Source organism: Stegostoma tigrinum, chromosome 5, assembly GCF_030684315.1.
Source record: "Stegostoma tigrinum isolate sSteTig4 chromosome 5, sSteTig4.hap1, whole genome shotgun sequence".
Classification (NCBI taxonomy): domain Eukaryota; kingdom Metazoa; phylum Chordata; class Chondrichthyes; order Orectolobiformes; family Stegostomatidae; genus Stegostoma; species Stegostoma tigrinum.
In genome coordinates this window covers 74,601,228-74,621,001 of record NC_081358.1, presented here as the reverse complement: position 1 = coordinate 74,621,001, position 19,774 = coordinate 74,601,228, and the positions used below count along the sequence as shown (strand labels likewise).

General features: G+C 38.3%; 1 protein-coding gene across 1 annotated transcript in view; it reads right to left on the bottom strand.

Moving 5' to 3' along the window:
* Positions 1–2,654: 2,654 nt before the first annotated feature.
* Positions 2,655–19,774, bottom strand: part of klhl14 (kelch-like family member 14) — a 149,398-nt gene continuing 132,278 nt past the window's right edge. The window contains exons 8-9 of the mRNA XM_048528522.2: positions 12,471–12,628; positions 2,655–3,048 (exon numbers count right to left, since the gene is read on the bottom strand). Of these exons, the coding sequence (XP_048384479.1) occupies positions 2,908–3,048; positions 12,471–12,628 (299 nt within the window). The 3' untranslated portion in view covers positions 2,655–2,907. The remainder of the gene's footprint in view (positions 3,049–12,470; positions 12,629–19,774) is intronic.

The following is a 19,774-nucleotide window of genomic DNA, read 5'->3' as shown; positions in this document are numbered from 1 at the left end:
AGTGAAGACCCATCAGTAGTTTCCAGGTATGTTGCTTTTCTGCAACAAAATACCCAATGGAAGTTTAAGGAACAGAGTAATTGCTGGTAATAACAAGAAAGAGTCTCATCTAGTTTGGTTTCTACTACCCTAGCAGTCCCAGGATACATAATGCTGGGATTATAGACCATTAATGGATTGTGTAGGTCCTGCAATCCACAGGCTCAGGATAGTGTTACAAAACATTTCACTAAAACAGCTTAATTTTTTTCACACCTCAATAATAAAACTAATAGATGTATCAGGAATTTGATTTGTTACTGCAGAAGGCAGTGGAAATTACCAGGCATTGCCTTGTTAGATCTTGAAATAATTACAGATGGATTCACAAATGACAGTAACAAAAATAGGCTTTATTAAACACAATTACTCTTCACTTAACTACACTATGCTTCACCTGAAGTACAGATGCAACACTACAGTGAATTCCCAAGAGTTATTTCCATACATCTAAACACAGACACAGGAAATACAACAACATTAATTTTGTTCATATTTAGGAGGCACTCCGTTGTGGCTCCTGTAGCTTGTTACCATCCAATACAAACAAATTATTGATAGGGAGAGGATCAACTTTTAAATCTCCGTTTTTCTTCTATGTCCTGAGTGAATGAGAGAAAAAATAAGTTTGATATATTATTTACAGAACAGTTAAAAATTCTGACTATGAGCTATTTCTGCAATTTCTAGAATGCATGCCTTTCAGGTGACCTGAGGATATTAGGATCAATAAATGATACAGCATATCAGCCCATTGTACCTATACCAGCTCTTTTGTAGAGCTATCTAATTGATGCCACTTCCCTGCTCTTTTTCCATTGTCTTTAAATCTTCTATTGTTAAGCATTTATTCAATTCCTTATTGAATGGTAATAATGTCCTTGTTTCCACCACTCTTTCAGTTTGTGCATTCTAAACAATAAAGCTTGCTGTGTAAAAATAAAGTGTGCCTCATACACCTTTGGTTATTTGTCAATCATCTTAAATCTAGTCCATTGGGTACTGACTCCTCTTGCACTGGAACTATTCTCCTTTGATTTACCATTCAGGATATTGAACATCTCCTGAAAATCTCCTCTTCACCTTCACTGTTCTAAAGAAGAAAACACCAGCTTCACCAGTGTCATAACTGAAACGTCTAATCCCTGGTACTGAGCTAGATAATCTTTTCTGAACCCTTTGCTTTATTTGATAATTAGAACTCTTGTCCTTTAGGAGTATATGTTGGTTGACTATCAAGCTTAATTGATTTTTGAATACTTCCCACTGGTCATTTGTTGTTTTTATCAGATAATAATGTTGACCAATTTGCTATTGTTAGCCACTGTCTAGTCCTTGAAATTAGCCTTACAAGATCTAGAACAGTAAAAGCTATGTTAAGTTATCCTACTCAAACCCAACATTGAATTTGATCATATTGTGATCTTTATCAGAGCAATGTTTGCTTAGTCTTGGATGATAGTAAGACAAGCCCATGATTCATTACTAAATGAGAATAAAATGCTACAGCAGAACAGAAGAAAAAGAGTCAAAATTAAGAACTAAAATAGCCAGGATGATTATTGGGATGAATTTCCATTCATAATTACTTCCAGACTGAGCACTGCATAAATACTCCTGCCAGACCAAAAATATATACTGCAGTCAATTTTTCAATCATCTCATTCATTCAACCAATCCCCTCAACTATCCAATGAACTTTGTAGAAAGCTTGGACATTTTATTGAAATTTATCATTAAACTAATGTATTTTTGGAGCATTGATTGTCTCCTTGGCAAACAATGTGGGAAATCAGTGGTTACTTCATTGAGCTAATCCAGCATGTTTTCCTTAATGTTGAAAGACTGATGGTCATGAGAAGGAAGAATATAACGTTCCAGACCGCAGATGAAAAAGATTGCTTTTGGGGCAGACGATGTTTTAATAGACTCTTTAAGGGTGAATAATTTGGCTGCTTTTTGTTGAGTTCCACTAGATGAGACTCATGTTTGTTGTTGCTTGTTGCAGCAGTAAGATTGGCCCAATGTACCAATTATTGACGGGAGCTACAGAAAGAAAGGTACATTGCTTCATTTACTCTGGTCATGTATCTATCTCCAACAATTTGTATGTCACAAAGGTCATGACTAACAACTTATGACTTCTTGCAGACACAACCCCATACATACTCAATGGAGAATAAATCCCATCCCATTTACATTTCTGAGGTTAGTACAAATTCTATTGTTAACTGCAAACTAATCCCAACCTTCCCACAATATACCATTGGGTTAAATATGGAATACACATGTTAATCCAGACAACTTGCCCAATGCATTGAAACTGACACAAATTCCACAAAAGCTGGAGTCCACATATCCTTGTGTACAGCTTTAGACAGAAAGCTGGTACCAAAAATTACCTTATTCTTATGAAAGTGTGCTGTTCTTCTCAGCTTTTGAACAAGATGTCAACAAATCAAAATCAAAAACAGTGACATTACAAAATATACAAACATAAATCATCGAATGTAAGTTAAATGCAAACAAGAATTATATCTAACTGTGCAATAAAATTAAATCACTCAGGATTTTTAAAGTTTTTATTTAAGTATGTTTTCAACAGACAAGCTTCATTTACACTTTTTATCCTGTACAAAATTTACATATTGTTATATTCTACTACATCATTATTTTACTTGGTCATGCCTTTCTCCTGAAAGATACAAAGATTTACATAACATTTTTTCATCGTCATAAATTACCATTGTAAAAAAGCACATTTCAAACATTAAATATGTTTGGGAGTAAGAATTCAGTACTTTGCATGGTATAATTTAAATAAATTGTCTCAGTGTTTATATTAATGTTGCAAAGCGACAAATTGTTTTATTTATTATACGGCACACAGGCTGGCAGTGTAACAGTTGCGCATGCTGGGCCAGCTAATGGCTCAGCAACTTCCCCTTCCAATTCTGTCCAAGTCGTTTTCTCAGGGCTGTAGCAAATTGTTGAAGATTTGTAGGCTCCCTGTAATATCAAACACAATATTTCAAACTAACATAAGCCATAAGCTTTAAAAAAAATCATATTTCTCCTGAGCCACACATTAACTTGAATTAAATATTGGGAAGACTGACACTATTGTCTTTGAGTTCCTGTCACAAACTCTGTTCCTAAGCCACCAACTCTTTTTTTCCTTGGCAATTGTTTGAGATTAAAGTAGACTATTCAGAACTTTGATGTCATACTTGTGTTGGAAATGAAATTTAATCACATATTTATACCATCACTAATGTCAGATAATACTACTTCAGTAACTTTGCCTGACTCAACTCCAACTTCAGCTCAGAAACAGAAAGTTCTGAGGAAGGATCACCAGACCCAAAAAGTTAACTCTGACTCTTTCTTCACAGATGCTGCCAGACCTGCTGAGCTTATCCAGCAACTTCCGTTTTTGTTCCTAATTTACCGCATCCACAGTTTTTTCGGTTCTCACTTCAGCTCATCTGCTGTTGAAACTCATCCATTTATCTGTTACCTCAAGATTTTATCACTATAATACATTCCTGTTGACCTCATATGTTCTATATGTCAAGCCATATATTTCAGATGATCCAAAGCTCTGATGCTAGTGTCCTAACTTGCACCCTATCACATATACCAAAAACAGCTTTACTCACCAGTATCCATTGGTTCTCGGTTAACCAAAACCTGGGCTGGATTTTTCTGGTCCATTGATGACACATTGGGAGATGGGAAGGCTGACAATATGGTGAATACATTGGAGGGACGTATAGGAATAAAGGAGCTGGAAGTAGCTATTAGGCCTCTTGAATGAGCTCTTCTGTCCTGGATCACAGCTAATATCTGCCTCAATGATATTATTCTGCTCTATACACTGATGTTAATAATATCTAGAATTCTATTGATCTCTGTCTTGAACAGATGCAACAGCTCTACTTCCACAGACATCTGGGATGGAGAATTCAAAAACTTCATTACCCTGAGTGACGAACTTCCTGCTGATCTCAGTCCTAAAAAGCATCCCTTTTATTCCGAAGCTGCCTCGTGGTTCTACCTCTCAAGCCCTTCATGAGCTTTGTAAGGTCCAATAAAATCACCTCTCCTAATTTAAAATGTTAGAGAATATGTGCCTAGTCTCTTCTATCACTGTAAGATAATCCCAGAAACTGGAGTGATGAACTTCTGCTGCATGCCTTTTAAATAAACACATCCTTCCCTAGGTAAGGGGACCAAATCTGTAACATGTACTCCAAGTGAAACCTCAAAGTTCTGCACATCTGAAGCAAAAAATCTTGCTATTGTAGCCAAAGTCTCTTGTAATCTAGGCCAGCATGCCATTTGCCTTCTCAACTGCTTGTTGGACCTGCACATTAATTTTCAATAACTTTGTGAACTTCAGCCCCTTGAGCTTGCTGTGCCATTCAATAGGATCATAGCTGGTCCAACATTCCTCACATCCACTTTGCTGCCTTTTCATTATAACGCTCAATTCCCCTACTGATCAAGAAACTGTCTCAGCCTTAAATATACACCATGACTCAATCCTCACCACTCTCTGTGAATCTGTGAGTGCCTTTGCCAAATGGCTTATTCCTGTTCTTAATTCTTAGGGTCTTATGGCCAGTAACATTCACACCACACAAATGGCAGGCCATGACCATGACCATCCCCAATAACAACCTAATCATCACACCTTGGCATTGAAAGACATTGTTATTGCAAAATCCCCCACTGTCAACATCCAGGGCATTATCGTTGGCCAAAAAGTGAACTCTACTACCCAAATATTGTGCCTACAACAGCAGGCTAAAGTCACCCAGACTAGACATTCTATTGTGGGTAACTCACCTCCTGACTCCCCAAAATCTTTCCACTATCTACAAGGCACAAGTCAAAAGTGTGACAGAATACTTCCAACTTGCCTGGATGGGTGCAACTCCACAAGACTCAAGAACTTGCCAGCATCCAGGACAAAGCAGCCCATTTGATTGGTACCACATCCACAAACATTCATTCCCTCCATCACCTAGGTTCAGTAGCAGAAACGTGTACATCTAGAAGATGCACTGCAAAAATTCACCAAGCTCCTTTGACAGCACCTTCCAAATCCTCAACCTTACAGAAGGACAACACAGCCGGAATACTACTACCTGTAGGTTTCCCTCCAAGCCACTTACCATTCTAACTTGAAAATTCCTACAATGTTGCTGTATCAAAATCCTCAAATTCCCTTCATAGCAGCATTGTGGGTCTACCCACATGAAAAGGACTAGCAGTTCAAGAAGGCAGCTCATAACCACCTTCCAAACAGCAAACAGCAAACAACAGTAAATGTTGTTCCGGCCAATGAAGCACACATCCCGTTAATGAATAATAAACAAAAAGCTTTTTCTTAAGAAGTTTCCATAAAATGGCCTCTTTGACCAAGATTTTAGTCATCCACCCTAATGTATCCTTATGTGGCTTAGTGTTATATTTTGCTTTATAATTAGCCCTTGGGAAAATTTATTAAGTTGAAGGTGCTATATAACTACAAATTATTGTTGTTGATTTAACACATTGACCACAGGTCACTTGCTTGCTAACTAAAAATGGTATTCCATAATTCTTTTACAGGATATTCAGCTGATCACAGTAACTATTTTTATATTACCTAAGTAAGATCCACGTATAAACAGTTGAGCCACTGTATGATGGCTGTTAAAGTCAAAATATTGCATGAGTTACTCAAAAGGAGGGTTACCCCATGTGTCACTCATGGTGAGCATTTTGGAATGATGCAACAAAGCAAACCAGAACATTGTAGTTCTAGGTTATCTCTTGTTATGATAATAAAGTCAGGATATCCATTCTTCCCCAATAGTGTTGATCTAGGGGTCATTGCTCACCAGTGACACCATAAAGCAGCAGAGCAGGAAGGACAACATGTACATTTTTAACAATGTATCATGTCAGATCCTTTTAACTTACTCTGTAAAATGGGGAGGTTTTATTAGAATTCCTGTTTACTAAGAAAGGAGTGATTAATAAGGTGAATGCACCTTTTGGAATACCTTTTCAAATAAACAAAATAGTCCTATTTTTAGTAAAATACAGTGAAACATCATTGTGGGTCATAGAAGGTCATGAAATGAAAAACATCTGGTAAACCTTTGAATGATAGCTATTCTTGCAGTTTATATGTTTCACTTTCTTATACATTTTTCACTCTACTTCCAAAATTTATTACAGCTTATCTGTTTTTAAAGTCTTCTAAAAGTCATCAGCATTTCTGCACACAGGCAATATTTGATGCATTCATGTATTCCAAATTATTTGGTAATACTGTTAAACAGCACTAGATGGTGCAAAGTCTATACGTTTAAAAAAATCAGAATACGAAAAGGATTTCTTATTATTATTTTATGGATGCAAGACTACAAAAAGGCCCACTAGATTGTTCCTCAACTAGTTTTGGTTATTTACAATAATGGTCTTGAGTTGACATTTGAATTAGATAAAATTGCAGTGTTGTGGGATGCAAGAGAGGCCCCAATGAATTGGTTGCCTTTAATAATGCTTAATGGTTTCCATTGACATTGAGATAAATAGAAAGTAGCTCAGAAGCTATGTGTTTTAGGTGATGAATCTGTTATCAACTATTTTTCAACTGGTTGGAATTAAATAACAATCTCAGAAGATCCTATCCATTATTGACTTCAAAGTTGGTGAAATGTTATCTGAAAGTAAATTTATTTCCTCTTTTACGAGGCATGAGCTTTGCTAGAAAGACCAGCATTTGTTGCTCGTCCCCAATAGCCCATGAAATGAAGCGCATGTCTGGGTATACCAGAGGGCAGTGAAGAGTCAATTATGTAGCTGTGGGTTTGGAGTTACGTGTGGGCCAGATAAGGCTGGCAGATTTCCTTCCCGAAAAAGCATCAATGAACTAGGTGAGATAACACGGTGTGAAGCTGGATGAACACAGCAGGCCAAGCAGCATCAGAGGAGAATGAAAGTTTGTTTGCTAACATTTCTGAAGAAGGGTCTCAACCCGAAACGTCATCCTTCCTGCTCCTCTGATGCTGCTTGGCCTGCAGTGTTCATCCAGCTTCACACCAAGTTATCTCACGTTCTCCAGCATCGGCAGTTCCTATAATCTAATGAACTAGATGATTTTTTTTTTAGTAATTGTAACTTCATGACTAGGAGATTGGACAAAGACAAAATTGTAGGGAAATCAGCTCACAGGTGAAGGATTTTAGGGAGCAGTTCTACAATCTGAAAATCTCATCAGATTTTAATGTCCTTGGCAGCGAGGTTAGACGTGGGGAGGATGCCAGAGTGGAACAGTCTGATTACATCTGGGGTGAAATGACTTGTGGATTGTTTTGACATTTGCACCACGTCACCCCATTACCAACTGAGGCCAGCAGTTGGCCAATTAATTTCCAGTTGAAGGCCTGGATTTGAGCACTGGGGCAGGACAGCTACCATGTGTGAAACCCAAACAGGGAGCAACTGTTAGATTTTCCTGCGCGCTTCTGAGGTTTGAGTAGATGGGTGGTGTGGGAGAAAGATGCTCAAAGCCTGATAAAGGGATCTGTCATCAGAAGCGAGGTAGGCTTCTAAAAGCTACTCTTTTTTTACATTAAACCACATCCTGCAACCTCCATTTCACAGCCCCCATCTCACCGGAGCCCTTTTTCACACTAAATCTCTTGGTGAATTATCAAGTGTGTTATACTTATCTGCTGCATTGAGGATGCTGTCATGAAATTTGCAAACTGCAACTTCATTGCCGATGGTTGAGAAGATTTGTGATGCTGTATTTTTTAATCCATTCTTTTGGTTACTTTCATTCAGGAGCAGTGCTAATTCCAATATTCCTAGGTTGTTGATCATTGTTGCATTAGGGAGGTCACTGTGGCTGTATAATCCAAAGGAGCTCAATATATTTAAATCTCTGACTGAAAAGAGGGGTGTTGCTTCAGGTAGAATGTAAGTTTCTCAGTGTAGGCTGTTACTGAATACACACATAACTTTTTAGGTGTCACATATCATCTAAGATGTATCACAACTGAAAGGGATTCCACACACTCAAAATAGAATGGTGTGGGATCAAATATGACAAATCATGGAAAACAATTTCTGGTATACTGACAGCAATCACAATGCCTTCATTCTGCAGCAGTTCACTATAGCACATGCATTTTAGCTATCACAGCAAATCTGACAGTGACTACTGGGTGACCAGGGTTACCCTTTGACGTGGTGCATGACACTGGTGCACAACATTTGCACACACAATGGCATGAATGCAATGAAAGGCATAAAAATTTGAGGGGAAATGCCATTACGGTGTGTAAACAATGCATGGAACACTCTGGTGAGGCCTTGTCTTTGGAGATAGCAAGATCTGCAGATGCTAGAGTCAGAGACAACACAGTGTGGAGCTGGAGGACCTGAAACGTCAACCTTCCTGCTCCTCTGATGCTGCCTGATCTGCTATGTCCTTGCGGTATTTCGTACTGCAGCTACCTAGATCTGTGGGGATCTGCTGCGTGCTGCAAATGTTTCCATCATGAAGGATCAGTGCTGTGACCAACTGAGGAGGGTGAGCAGAAGGAGGAGGAAAACAAAAAAAAATGAAAGTTGCAACCAACACAATCTTTTCTGGGAATACTCAGCAGGTCAAGCTGTCTCTGTGGACAGAGGAACTGAATTAATGTTTCAGATTGATGATTTTATCAGAACCCTGTTATGATTAGGCTGTCTGTGATTGTGATTGCCTCATCTGACGGACATAGTGGTAAACAGAAAAGCAATTGCTTGTTCACTAACTGTCTCAACCTTACTTTTGCTGTCACAGCAGTCAACTATCCGAAAAGCTAATTTGAAAAATACAATAATGCAAACATGCTGAACAAAAATGACAAATCACATTATATAATTCAATGTATTAAATCTTGGACTTATGCATATATTTTAATCTACCTATGCAGAAGTGTTCAGGTTACATACCTCTGGAACAGGCAGTGAATGAACCAGGGCCTCTTGTAGCCTCCTGGGCTACACACAGAATGTTCACATCATGACAGTGGTTGTTCTTGGGGATTTGTAAGGGAGAAAGGTATAAAGTACATTTACAGTCAGGGAAAAGGGAGGGAGTTAAGCCAATTGTGCAGCCTTTACAGTTTTGTCAGTTCACAAATCAGTGATCTGGGATGAAGGGTAGATAGATGGGAAGGAAGGATTAATAGTTTCAGTCCTCTCACTTTACTTGGTCTCAGCCATGGATATTCTAATGATGAACAGAGACTGAGAATTCTGAGGATAGAAACTCAAATCCTGATAATAAAGTTAGGAGAATGGAATATACTCTATTTATGTGAACGAGTGTGGTTTGAACAACAATTGAAAAGCTCAGCACCAGGCCAAGGCAACGCACGTGACTGGCCCTTCATTCACCACTTTCAACATTCATTCTTCCACCATTGATGCATAGTGGCAGCAGTATGTACTGTATACGTATAAGGTGCTCAGGGGCATCTCACCAAGAATCCTTCAGTAGCATCTTTCAAACTTGTGACCTCTACATTAAGAGAATGTTTGGGAATGCCATTGCCTGCAAGTTCCTCTCCAAGGCATAGATTTTCTTAATGTATGTAACTAAATTGTCATTCCTTCATGTCACTAGATCAAAGTCCTGGGGCTTCTTAATAGTATACCTACATTATGCGGACTGCAGAAGATGCTAATTCTAGGTGGTAGCTCTCCATCTCCACACAAACAAAACTAAAATGCTACCGTATATATTTAAAAAAGAAAATCAAAATTAACATTTGTTTGGTTGCATCCGCTTTGTAATCCAAGACTCCAAACAACATTAATACATCATGAGCTTTAAATCCATGAATCATAGGATCCATATGTCCATATGAGTGCAAAGTGTAGATGAGCACACAGTGATCAGCTAGATGCATACAACTCACATAAAACACTGAAGGCTTGAAGTGGTGTCTAGTTGGTCCATGAGGAGGCATGGTAACGTAGTGAGACTGGTAATTTGCTGGTACTGACTTGCATGAAAGATCAATGAGCATAATGGCCATGGTGTATATAGAGGCATCTGAAGAAGTAATTGTGTGATTACTGGGACAATCATTCCATGAGCTGCAGCAGCCAGGTACCCACTAATTTACGTATCAGGAATTTATGCCATCTTGTTTCTCAGTGGAGGAGAGAAGTATAATGTGAGTTGTGCTTTAATATAGTGCAAATACATTAATGATGAGATTCTGAAGTGCTTATTTAACTGGGGTGGGGGTTTTGGGAGTTACTCCATCAGGAATTTGTTTTTTTTTTGTTGTTCGTACCGTGTTTGGTCCACATTTTTCACACCCCAGGGACAGGAAATCTTTACTCCAAGAGTTCCCATTTCAAAATCATTTTTAGAATGGCTTCCAGACCCAAATACACCTTTTAAACTGTAGAGGGCTGGCTTAAACTGCACTGGCCTCTCATTGCTTTGTATCACTTGCCGCGTGCGCTATCAGCATTATGTATGTTATTTAAACAAGCTGATTTCACAAAGTTTGGGAGTTGCCTGCATAGTAAGCAACAGATGTCAGAGTAATCCCCTGGTGTATTTAAGAGACCCTGTTCAAACTCAAACTAACAATTCTGACTGTTAGATAACAAGTTATCCCACCTGAATGTTGTGCAAAAATGCAAGTTCAGTTTTGAAAGAATTTATCTAAAACCTAATGACTTGAATGCTTCATTCGGTTCTTAATTTGTTGCCTTTAGATGCTTTGACCATTAATGCAATTGCTGTAAACAGCAAACAACAACAAAGTCTTATAATTTAGGAATGCTAATTTTGAGCATCTGGTTTGGCATTACATTGGAGGTCCAATTTTTTTTCTATAAAACAAAACATCTGAATGCCAGCTGACAGATCTCTCATTAGTCAGAATAATGGAGGATGGCAATATTTACCCATAGCAACTAACAAATCCATTTTAAACTTAAATCTTTTCTCTGGAATGTATCTAGTACAGAAACTGGTATTTCCATACTTTATGATGGCAGTCAGAATGGAATATCAATTTTCAAGTTCCATCATTTGATTTTTTTTAAATACCTGAGATCTTTCTCAGATTAAAATGGTTTTAAAAAAGGGAAAACACTGACTTTGAACTGCTGACCGGGTTGAACTGATCTTCAGGAAACCATCATCAATGAATAAGGCTAGTGGAAACTGAAATTAATGTCATTGACATGACTCAAACCAATCACTCTAATCTATATAAGATAACCAGGTGTAGAGCTGGATGAACACAGCAGGCCAGGCAGCATCAGAAGAGCAGGAAAGTTGACGTTTTGGATCTGGACCCTTCTTCAGAAAATCTGACCCCACTACCAAAAAAAAACCCACTATCTCACTCTGATCTATATCTCTTATTTCGGTTACACTTTTCTGGAAATTTCACATGTTGGGATGAAAGAATCAGCTGAGGTCATCTAGGTTACAATAACAATTCAGCCAGGTATGGGAATACATAAATGAAATGTATCTCAGACTACTACTTTGGGTTCAGCAGTGAAGAAATGCATTTGTACAATAAAACTGAACAGCTTTCTTGCTATCATTCTCTCAACAAGCACACCTGCGAAGCATCAATCAAGAAAAGCATTTCTTTTGCTATTTCACAGGATGCAAGTCATTAAAATAACAACTGTGTTCTTAGGTTAAACATGTAATAGACTTTAGGAATTTCAAAACTGTAGATTCTTGGTGTGCCTTTTGATCCCATTTGCTCTTGTCTTTTAAGCTTTATATCTATTTGTCATTTTTAATTATTTTTCCTGGGTGCAAGAAATAAAATTCCCCTTTCATTTAAAATCCTGTAATTTGCTCATAAACTTTGGCTAGTACTAAGTTTTAACTGAAGTGTGATATTGTAGCATGCAAAATATGATTTAAGATGTTTGCTGTGGCCAACTTAGAGATTTTACAAAGACAGGAAACCATTTACCCATTTCACCTGGTTGTAACAACTTCCCCACATGGGAATTATCCAGGCTGCATCCATCAGTCTAAATAAATAGCAATCTAAATAACTGAGTAGAAGGAATTTTCCATAACAAGCTCAGAAACCCATATCAAAAGAATAAACTTGAAATTTTGAGTTGAAATACGTAATATAGATGCATGTTACCGCATGTGGAAACAGGGGGAAAAAAAAGCTTAATTTTAAGTTGGTTAGGAAGCATTAATTTGATGTGGAAGGGCATATTTGCAGGTATTGGTAGCAAATTTACAGGTAATGATAAAAAGACTAGCTATAATTCAGAGAGATGCTGCCTTACATGTCAAATTCTAATTGCCCAATACAGTTATCATGAAATATCGTAATATTGAATCAAATTTGCCTCACCATACTCCAGCTGTAGCCACCAACAAGGTAAATATTGTCCTCTAGCACTGCACAGCCTGGACCACTGCGACCCTCTAAGATAGGAGTCTGGAGAATGTTCCATTGGTCACCTTTAGGGTCATAACATTCAACGAGCATAACATCAAGATGTGAGAAACCTAGACCAAAAGAAGCATTTTGAATCAAAATAATGAGCTGGGAACAACTTAGCTTATACAGTTGTTGTCATAGCTGCTTATTTCAAGCCTGCACCTAAGCTGAAAAGTGTATAAATTACACTGGACTGACTTCTGCTGAGATCCTAGTTAGTAATAAACTTTCACTTAAACAAGAAGGGACAGTATGATAAGTACCTACAATTTTAAAAAGAACCAAAAGTTTGATGGAGGAGGTCCTTAGTGTGTTAAGTGCACTAAAATCATAAGTGTCGTCTTAATCAGGCATTTATGATTCAAATACTGAAAATACACAAAAGATATATCACCCCAGTCGTCTTCTACTACAGAGTGGACATATTCAAAATTTTCAGCTTCATGAACTATATTGTATTTCTCCAATGCTGCCCTTATAATGTGTGTTGCTAACGGGGGAGGGTGGGAAGGTCACATATCTGAAGTGACTTTGTCTATTTGTATAGAAGTCACTTCTTTGAGCATCAAGTAGAAAAGCTGGTAATAACTTTGCAAATTCTGATCTGTCTGTATGTGTCCCCAGATTGAATTAAAAAACGTGGATTTCTTCACTAGTTAACAAGCCAGTATTATTTAACCTTTAATCAACATTCCCCGTAAGCTGTTTGGCTGCAACCTCGAAGTCCCTGCACAGACAATTCACAAGTTAGTATAGTTGACCATAAAGAAATAATTAAAATGTCAGTGTAAGTAAACAACTCAGTATGCACTTTAAACACAAGTCATACTGACTGGTTCCTGTTTACCCTGCATACTCCTTCTTGATATACCGGAGGACTTGTGCCACAATTGGCAGAATAGTCTAACAGACTAATGAGACAACAGCCTGACATTACCAGTGAGGTATTATTTTGACAGTATGACTGTGTTCCACTAGCACTTTTCATGGGTAAGCCCTGTCTCACCTGCAGAATAGACCCACCAGAAATGATGGCTCAGTGGTATATAGTCAGGAAAGAATTGCCCTGGGAGTGCTCAACCATGGACTTTATGAAATCTCATGTTATCAGGTCAAACATAGGGAAGGACACCACCGGTTGAATACCACCCACTTCATCCCCTGCCCCCTCAACCAATGAATCCACACTTCCCCATATTAAACACCAATTTGGAAAGAATATTGTGGGTAGCAAGAGCACAGAACATACTCTAGCTGGTGAATGTCAATGTCTATTATCAAAAGTGGATTATGGGCCCAAACAACATTCTAGTAATGATACTGAAGATCTGTGCTCTAAAGCTAATTATACTCCTGGCCAATTTGTTGCAATCCAGACACTCTACTACAATATGGAAAATTGTCTGGGTATCACCTGTGCACAAACAGGAAGACAAGTCCAACCCGACCTCACACTGTTCTATCATTTTCCACTCTCTATCACAGCAAGGTGGTGGATAAGGTCTGTGACAGGGCTGTCAAGTTGTACTTGCAAAAGAGTAACATACTTATTGATAATCAGTTTCTGCCAGGGCCACTCAACATCTGACTTCATTACTGTCTTGGTCCATACTTAGACAAATCAGCTGAGTTCCAGATGTGAGGTGAGAGTGGCTGATCTTGATGTCAAGGCAGGATTTTGCTGAGACATCAAGGATCTCCAGCAAAATCAGAGTCAATGGGAATCAGGAGAAAAACTCTCCTCTGGTTGGATTCATATCTGGCCCAATGAAAGTTGGTTACGGTTCCTGGAGGTCAGAAGTAGGGATGATTGCACAATGCTCAGTTCCATTCGTGACTCCTCAGATATGAAGGCAGTCCATTTCAAATGGATCAAGATCTGGACAACTTCCAGACTTGGGCTGATAAGTGGCAAGTAACTGTCATGCCACATACATGTAATGCAATGACCATCTCCACAAGCGAGAATCTCACCATCTCCCCTTGACATTCAATGGCATTACCACTGCTGAATCCCCTGCTGCTAACATCTTGGGGGTTACCACTGGCAACAAACTGAGCTGGATCATGTAAATACTGTAGCTACAAGACCAGGCCAGAAGCTAGGAATTCTGCATCAAGTAACTCAATCCATATCTACCAGAACTTGTCCACCATCTACAAGGTACAAGCAGGGTGCAGCTCCAGCAACATTCAAGCCATCCTAGACAAAGCAACTTGTATGACTGGTAGCCCATTCACCACCTCCAACATTTATTTCTTTTACCACTGATACACAGTGGCATCAGTATGTAACAACTACAAGAGGCACTGCTGTAACTCCTTCTAAAACTATGATTTCTATCAGTCAGAATAGCAAGGCCAGTGAATATATATGAACATAATTTTTAAATTTCCCCATCAAGTCAAACAACATCCTAAATTGGAAATACATCACTTGTTCCTTCACTGTTGTCAAATCAAAATCCTGAATCTACCTTGCTAGCTATTGCGGGTGTACCGACACCTCAAGGCCTGCAGTGGTTCAAGAAGCTGGCTCATCACCACCTTTTCAACTGCACCCATGGATGGACAATAAATGCTGGCCCAGCCAGCAGCATCCACATCCCAGGAATGAGTTAAATTACTGTTAATGTGTAAAATATACTTTCAAGAATTAAATTGATAAGGTGCTCTTTCAGATAGGTAATATGCTAAGCTTGGAATATACAATTTAAGTTGATCCATTGCAATAAAGAGATCTGTGTGTGTATGTGCATAAGTACTTAAAGCTGGCAGGGCAGGTAAAGCTGTTAATAAAGTATACAGTATTTTAGTATCCATAAATAGAGGAGTACAAGATGATGGAGGTCATGACGAACATTTATAAGGTACTGGTTAACGATTGTATAAAGATGTGAATACATTGCAGAGAGTGCAGAACAGGGTTACACGAGTGGATCTAGAGTTAAAACACTTCCGTGATGAGGGAAGTTGGAGTAGTTGGAACTGTTTTCTTTGAAGAGGAGAGATTAAGGAAAGATTTGAAAGAAGTTTTCAAAATTGAGGGGCCTAGATCGAGTAGATAGGGAGAAATTGTTCACACTTGTAAATTGATCAAACCTCAGAAGATACAGATTTAAAGTGTTTTGCAAAAGTAGCAAATGTGAGCTGAGAAAAACCTTTCAACTCAATAAGTTCTTAGGGTATGGAATGCACAACCTAGAAGTGTGGTGAAGGCAAATTAAATTGAGGCATACAGCAAGACCATGCATGATTATTCCTACTTAAACAATGTGCAACATTGCAGAAAAAAGCCAAGAGATTGGCATGAAGCTAAAATGTTCAGTGAGCCAGTACTAAAATGATGGGCTGAATAAACTCCTATTGCACTGAAACAGTTCAATCACATTTAAAGGCTTACAGAATTAAGCCAAGTATTCAGCTGGATTAAATTATTAATTCAGCATATTAATAAAATCAAGGGCTGCTCAAAATTCCCGCTACAGATTTTGTCTTGAACAGATATAAAGTGCCATTTCTTGCATCGATTTAGTAATAAACCAGTGAATAGAAACTGTAAAAAAGGTCAAATTTCCACCTGCCATTTATATATTATTGTTAGCTATTTATTTACTTTCTGGGCTCCTGCATGAACTCAACTTTCTGTTCACATTCTTTGATGTGAGCGTGTGGGATGAATTTTCAATTTTAGACAAGAAATTATTTGACAAAAATGGAGCAGAAATTGCCATGAAGGCTCTTTCACACCTCCAATAAACTTATTTTAAGGCTGTATTAACAAAGAGGTGCATACTGCATTGACACAGGTCCAACACTACTATTGTCCAACACACACAGGAAATGGTATGCCTGTGAGAGGGGATAGAACCTACTGGGGGAATCAATGAAAATAGAAAAGAGGCAAAGAATTAAAGCTGTTTTTAGCTTCCATTTAATAGGCTACATTGTTATATTTAATAAATATACAGCTACAAGCAACAATGCAGCCCAACTCACTTGTACGGAAGCAGGTAACTGCAGTTGTGAAGTGTATTCCTGGATTCAGTGACCAATTTTTATCTAGCTGTTTTGATTATCTGATTCTGATATTTTATTAGAAGGAACCAAAGCAACCCAGCAAGAGAAGCATTTTTACGATAAGAAGAGTAATGCGCTACCAGAGAAGGTGATGAAAGCAGATTCAATTTCAGCTTTCAGAACAGAATTATTTTCATTTTTAAACATTTATTCATTTTGTGGGACGTAGGCATTGCATGCTGGCCAACATTTATTGTCAGTCCCTAGTTGCCATTGAGATGGTTGTGGTGAGGTGCCTTCTCAAAATGTTGCAGTCCACCTGTTGTGGGTTGACCCACAATACCATTAGGGAGGAAATTCGAGGATTTTGACCCAGCAACAATGAGGAACGGCAACATATTTCCATGTCAGGATGGGCAGTGGCTTGGAGGGGAACTTGAAGGTGGTGTTGTTCCCATATATCTGCTACCCTTGTCCTTCTAGGTGGAAGTGGTTATGGGTTTGGAAGGAGCTGTTTGAGGATCTTTTGTGAACTTCTGCAGTGCAACTTGTAAATTGTACACACTGCTGCTACAGAGCATCGGTTTGTGGATGCAGTGCCAATCAAGTGGGTTGCTTTGTCCTGGATGGTGTAAAGCTTCTTGACTGTTGGTGGGGCTGCACTCATCCAGGTAAGTGGGGAGTATTCAATCACATTCATGAATTATGTCATGTAGATAGTGGACCGGCTTTGGGGAGTTAGGAGATGAGTTACTTGCCACAGTATTCGTAGCCTCTGACCTGGTCTTGTGGCCACTGCATTTATGTCGTGAGTCCAGTAGAGTTTTCAATCAGTGACAACCCCTAAGATGTTGTCAGTGCGGATTCAGTGATGGTACAAATTATACATATATTTTTTAAAAATGCCAGACTGTGGGGTAAGGATAGGGCAGTGAGATTTGCTGAATTGGTCTTGCAGAGAGCCGACATAAACTTAAATTGTCTTGTGTGCTGTAACTATTCTACAATTCTACATTTTGCCAATATTGTGGGCTAGGGCTGTAAAGAAGTGGCACAAGTTTAGAGGCCAATATCTACATATTTCATTGTTCTAATTTTTCTTGACCATGGTGCCAGTAATTCCTACTTTAATAGAGGCCCAAAAATAAAAAAAAATGTATTTTAGACTGGTTTTGGGATCCAAAAAAAAGTTAATACCCTTTTCAGTAGTAGAGAGATACTCCTTTATACTGACCGTGCTAGCAGTATCTGGAATGCTCCAAGTGTCACACTCACTGACCAGGCTGTATCAGCGTAAAATTAGCTTTTATTATTCTACTTGATCTCCCATCAAGTTGCTGACAAGACATCAAATGAGCCCAGATAGATTTACTATAATTTCATGTAAATTAAATGATATTAATTGCAATGGTTTACCCTCCCAAATTTTTAATTAGATGAAAATAGATCTATTTAGTTCAATGGGGTTTTTGCAAAATTTATTAATTACATGAAAACAGTTGCTTTGATATTAATGTGGCCACTATTTAATCAAATAGGACTATATAAATACATTAGTAAAGTGAGTGGCTATGCAATATAAAATGGCTTGCTCCTAAAAAAAGCAAGAAATAGAACAGGATTGTACTAAAATGTATCAATTGAATAAAAGGGTAAACATGCAAGCAAGAAGTGAAAAGTGAAAAGATCTAATATTTTTTGCAACAAAGATATATTGAATAGGTAATGAAATAAACTTAATCCAAATTGGATTACTAATAAAGAAATAAACTAGCCAGATTAATTGCAGCAGAAATTGATAATTTTGATCTTGAACAGTAAAGGCTAATGAAAATGGAGCATAGTGGGAGCAGCAAATTTGGATCCCGAGTATTTTAACAGCGGTGAAACACAAAGGGCAAGAATTTCATTTTCAGTCAGCATCTGAGAGCTTGGAATTTTCCTGATGGCCGATTTCCTAATTTTCCTAAGATCAGACCACCATCCTGCAATCCTTATTCACTGATTTTTATGCTGTGGTATTGGTTGTTTCAGAGGGGATGGTTAAATGAAATTAACTCCCTGATATACACTTTATAAGCAATAACTAACAATGCATTTATTAAACTCTAACAGTGAATAAACTAACAGAACTACTAACAAACCAAACAGTTCCCCCTTAACTGCTAAATATTCATGAATAACGCAAAATTCTAAATGGTATGCTGTTCCAATAACTACAAGTCCCACATATATAAACCAAATTAATAAAAATATGAAAGATTAATCTCTCAAAATTACAGCCAGGATAAGTCTTCCAGAATGTTCTTTGCCTTCTTCAGTGTTCTTCAGTTAGGAACACCTTCCTCCGTCGACTTCTTGTGTCAGGAATGTTAGCTAAGAATGCCATAGTACCTTTATTTAGTTGGTGCTTAATCTGACATCTTAGAGATTTCTGCAAGAGCCAATGCTTTTTCTTTGGAGCTGATGGCTGTTGAGAGCTGTTCTCTTTATGGATGACAGTTTGCTCTTACACTGATTTTCAAATGTCCTCTTCTTTTATACCCTTGATAACTTAATAATTTCTTAGGGTAGGATTGGTCCAAGGATGTTAAAATCATCAAACTTAAATGTAATTAGGCTTTGGTATCAAGGGCTTGGTTTAAATTAATTGGCTAAATTTAAAAAAACTGTTAATGGGCAGCACGGTGGCTCGGTGGTTAGCGCTGCAGCATTCACAGCACCAGGGACCCGGGTTCGATTTCAGCCTCGGGCAACTGTCTGTGTGGAGTTTGCACATTCTCCCCATGTCTGCATGGATTTCGTTCGGGTGCTTTGGTTTCCTCCAACAGTCCAAAGATGTGCAGGCAAGGTGGACTGGCCATGCTAAATTGCCCGTAATGTTCAGAGGTGTGTGGGTTATAGGGGGATGGGTCTGGGTGGGATGCTCCAAGGGTCGGTGTGAACTTGTTGGGCCAAAGGGCCTGTCCCCACACTGCAAGGAATCTAATCTTGGTAAAAATGCTGTTTGTCTGCTCACAGTATAGCCTTTTGATATAATGTTTCAATTTCAAGAACCCTTCTGCTGCAGCCTGCAGACATCTTTAAAATCTCCAAGCTTAAAAAGCACATCTTTTAAAGGGACCTCACACTCTTCTCCCTATCATTTTGTGAAAAAATTCTAACGTCCTGCCTTCCAATCCATAAGTAATATA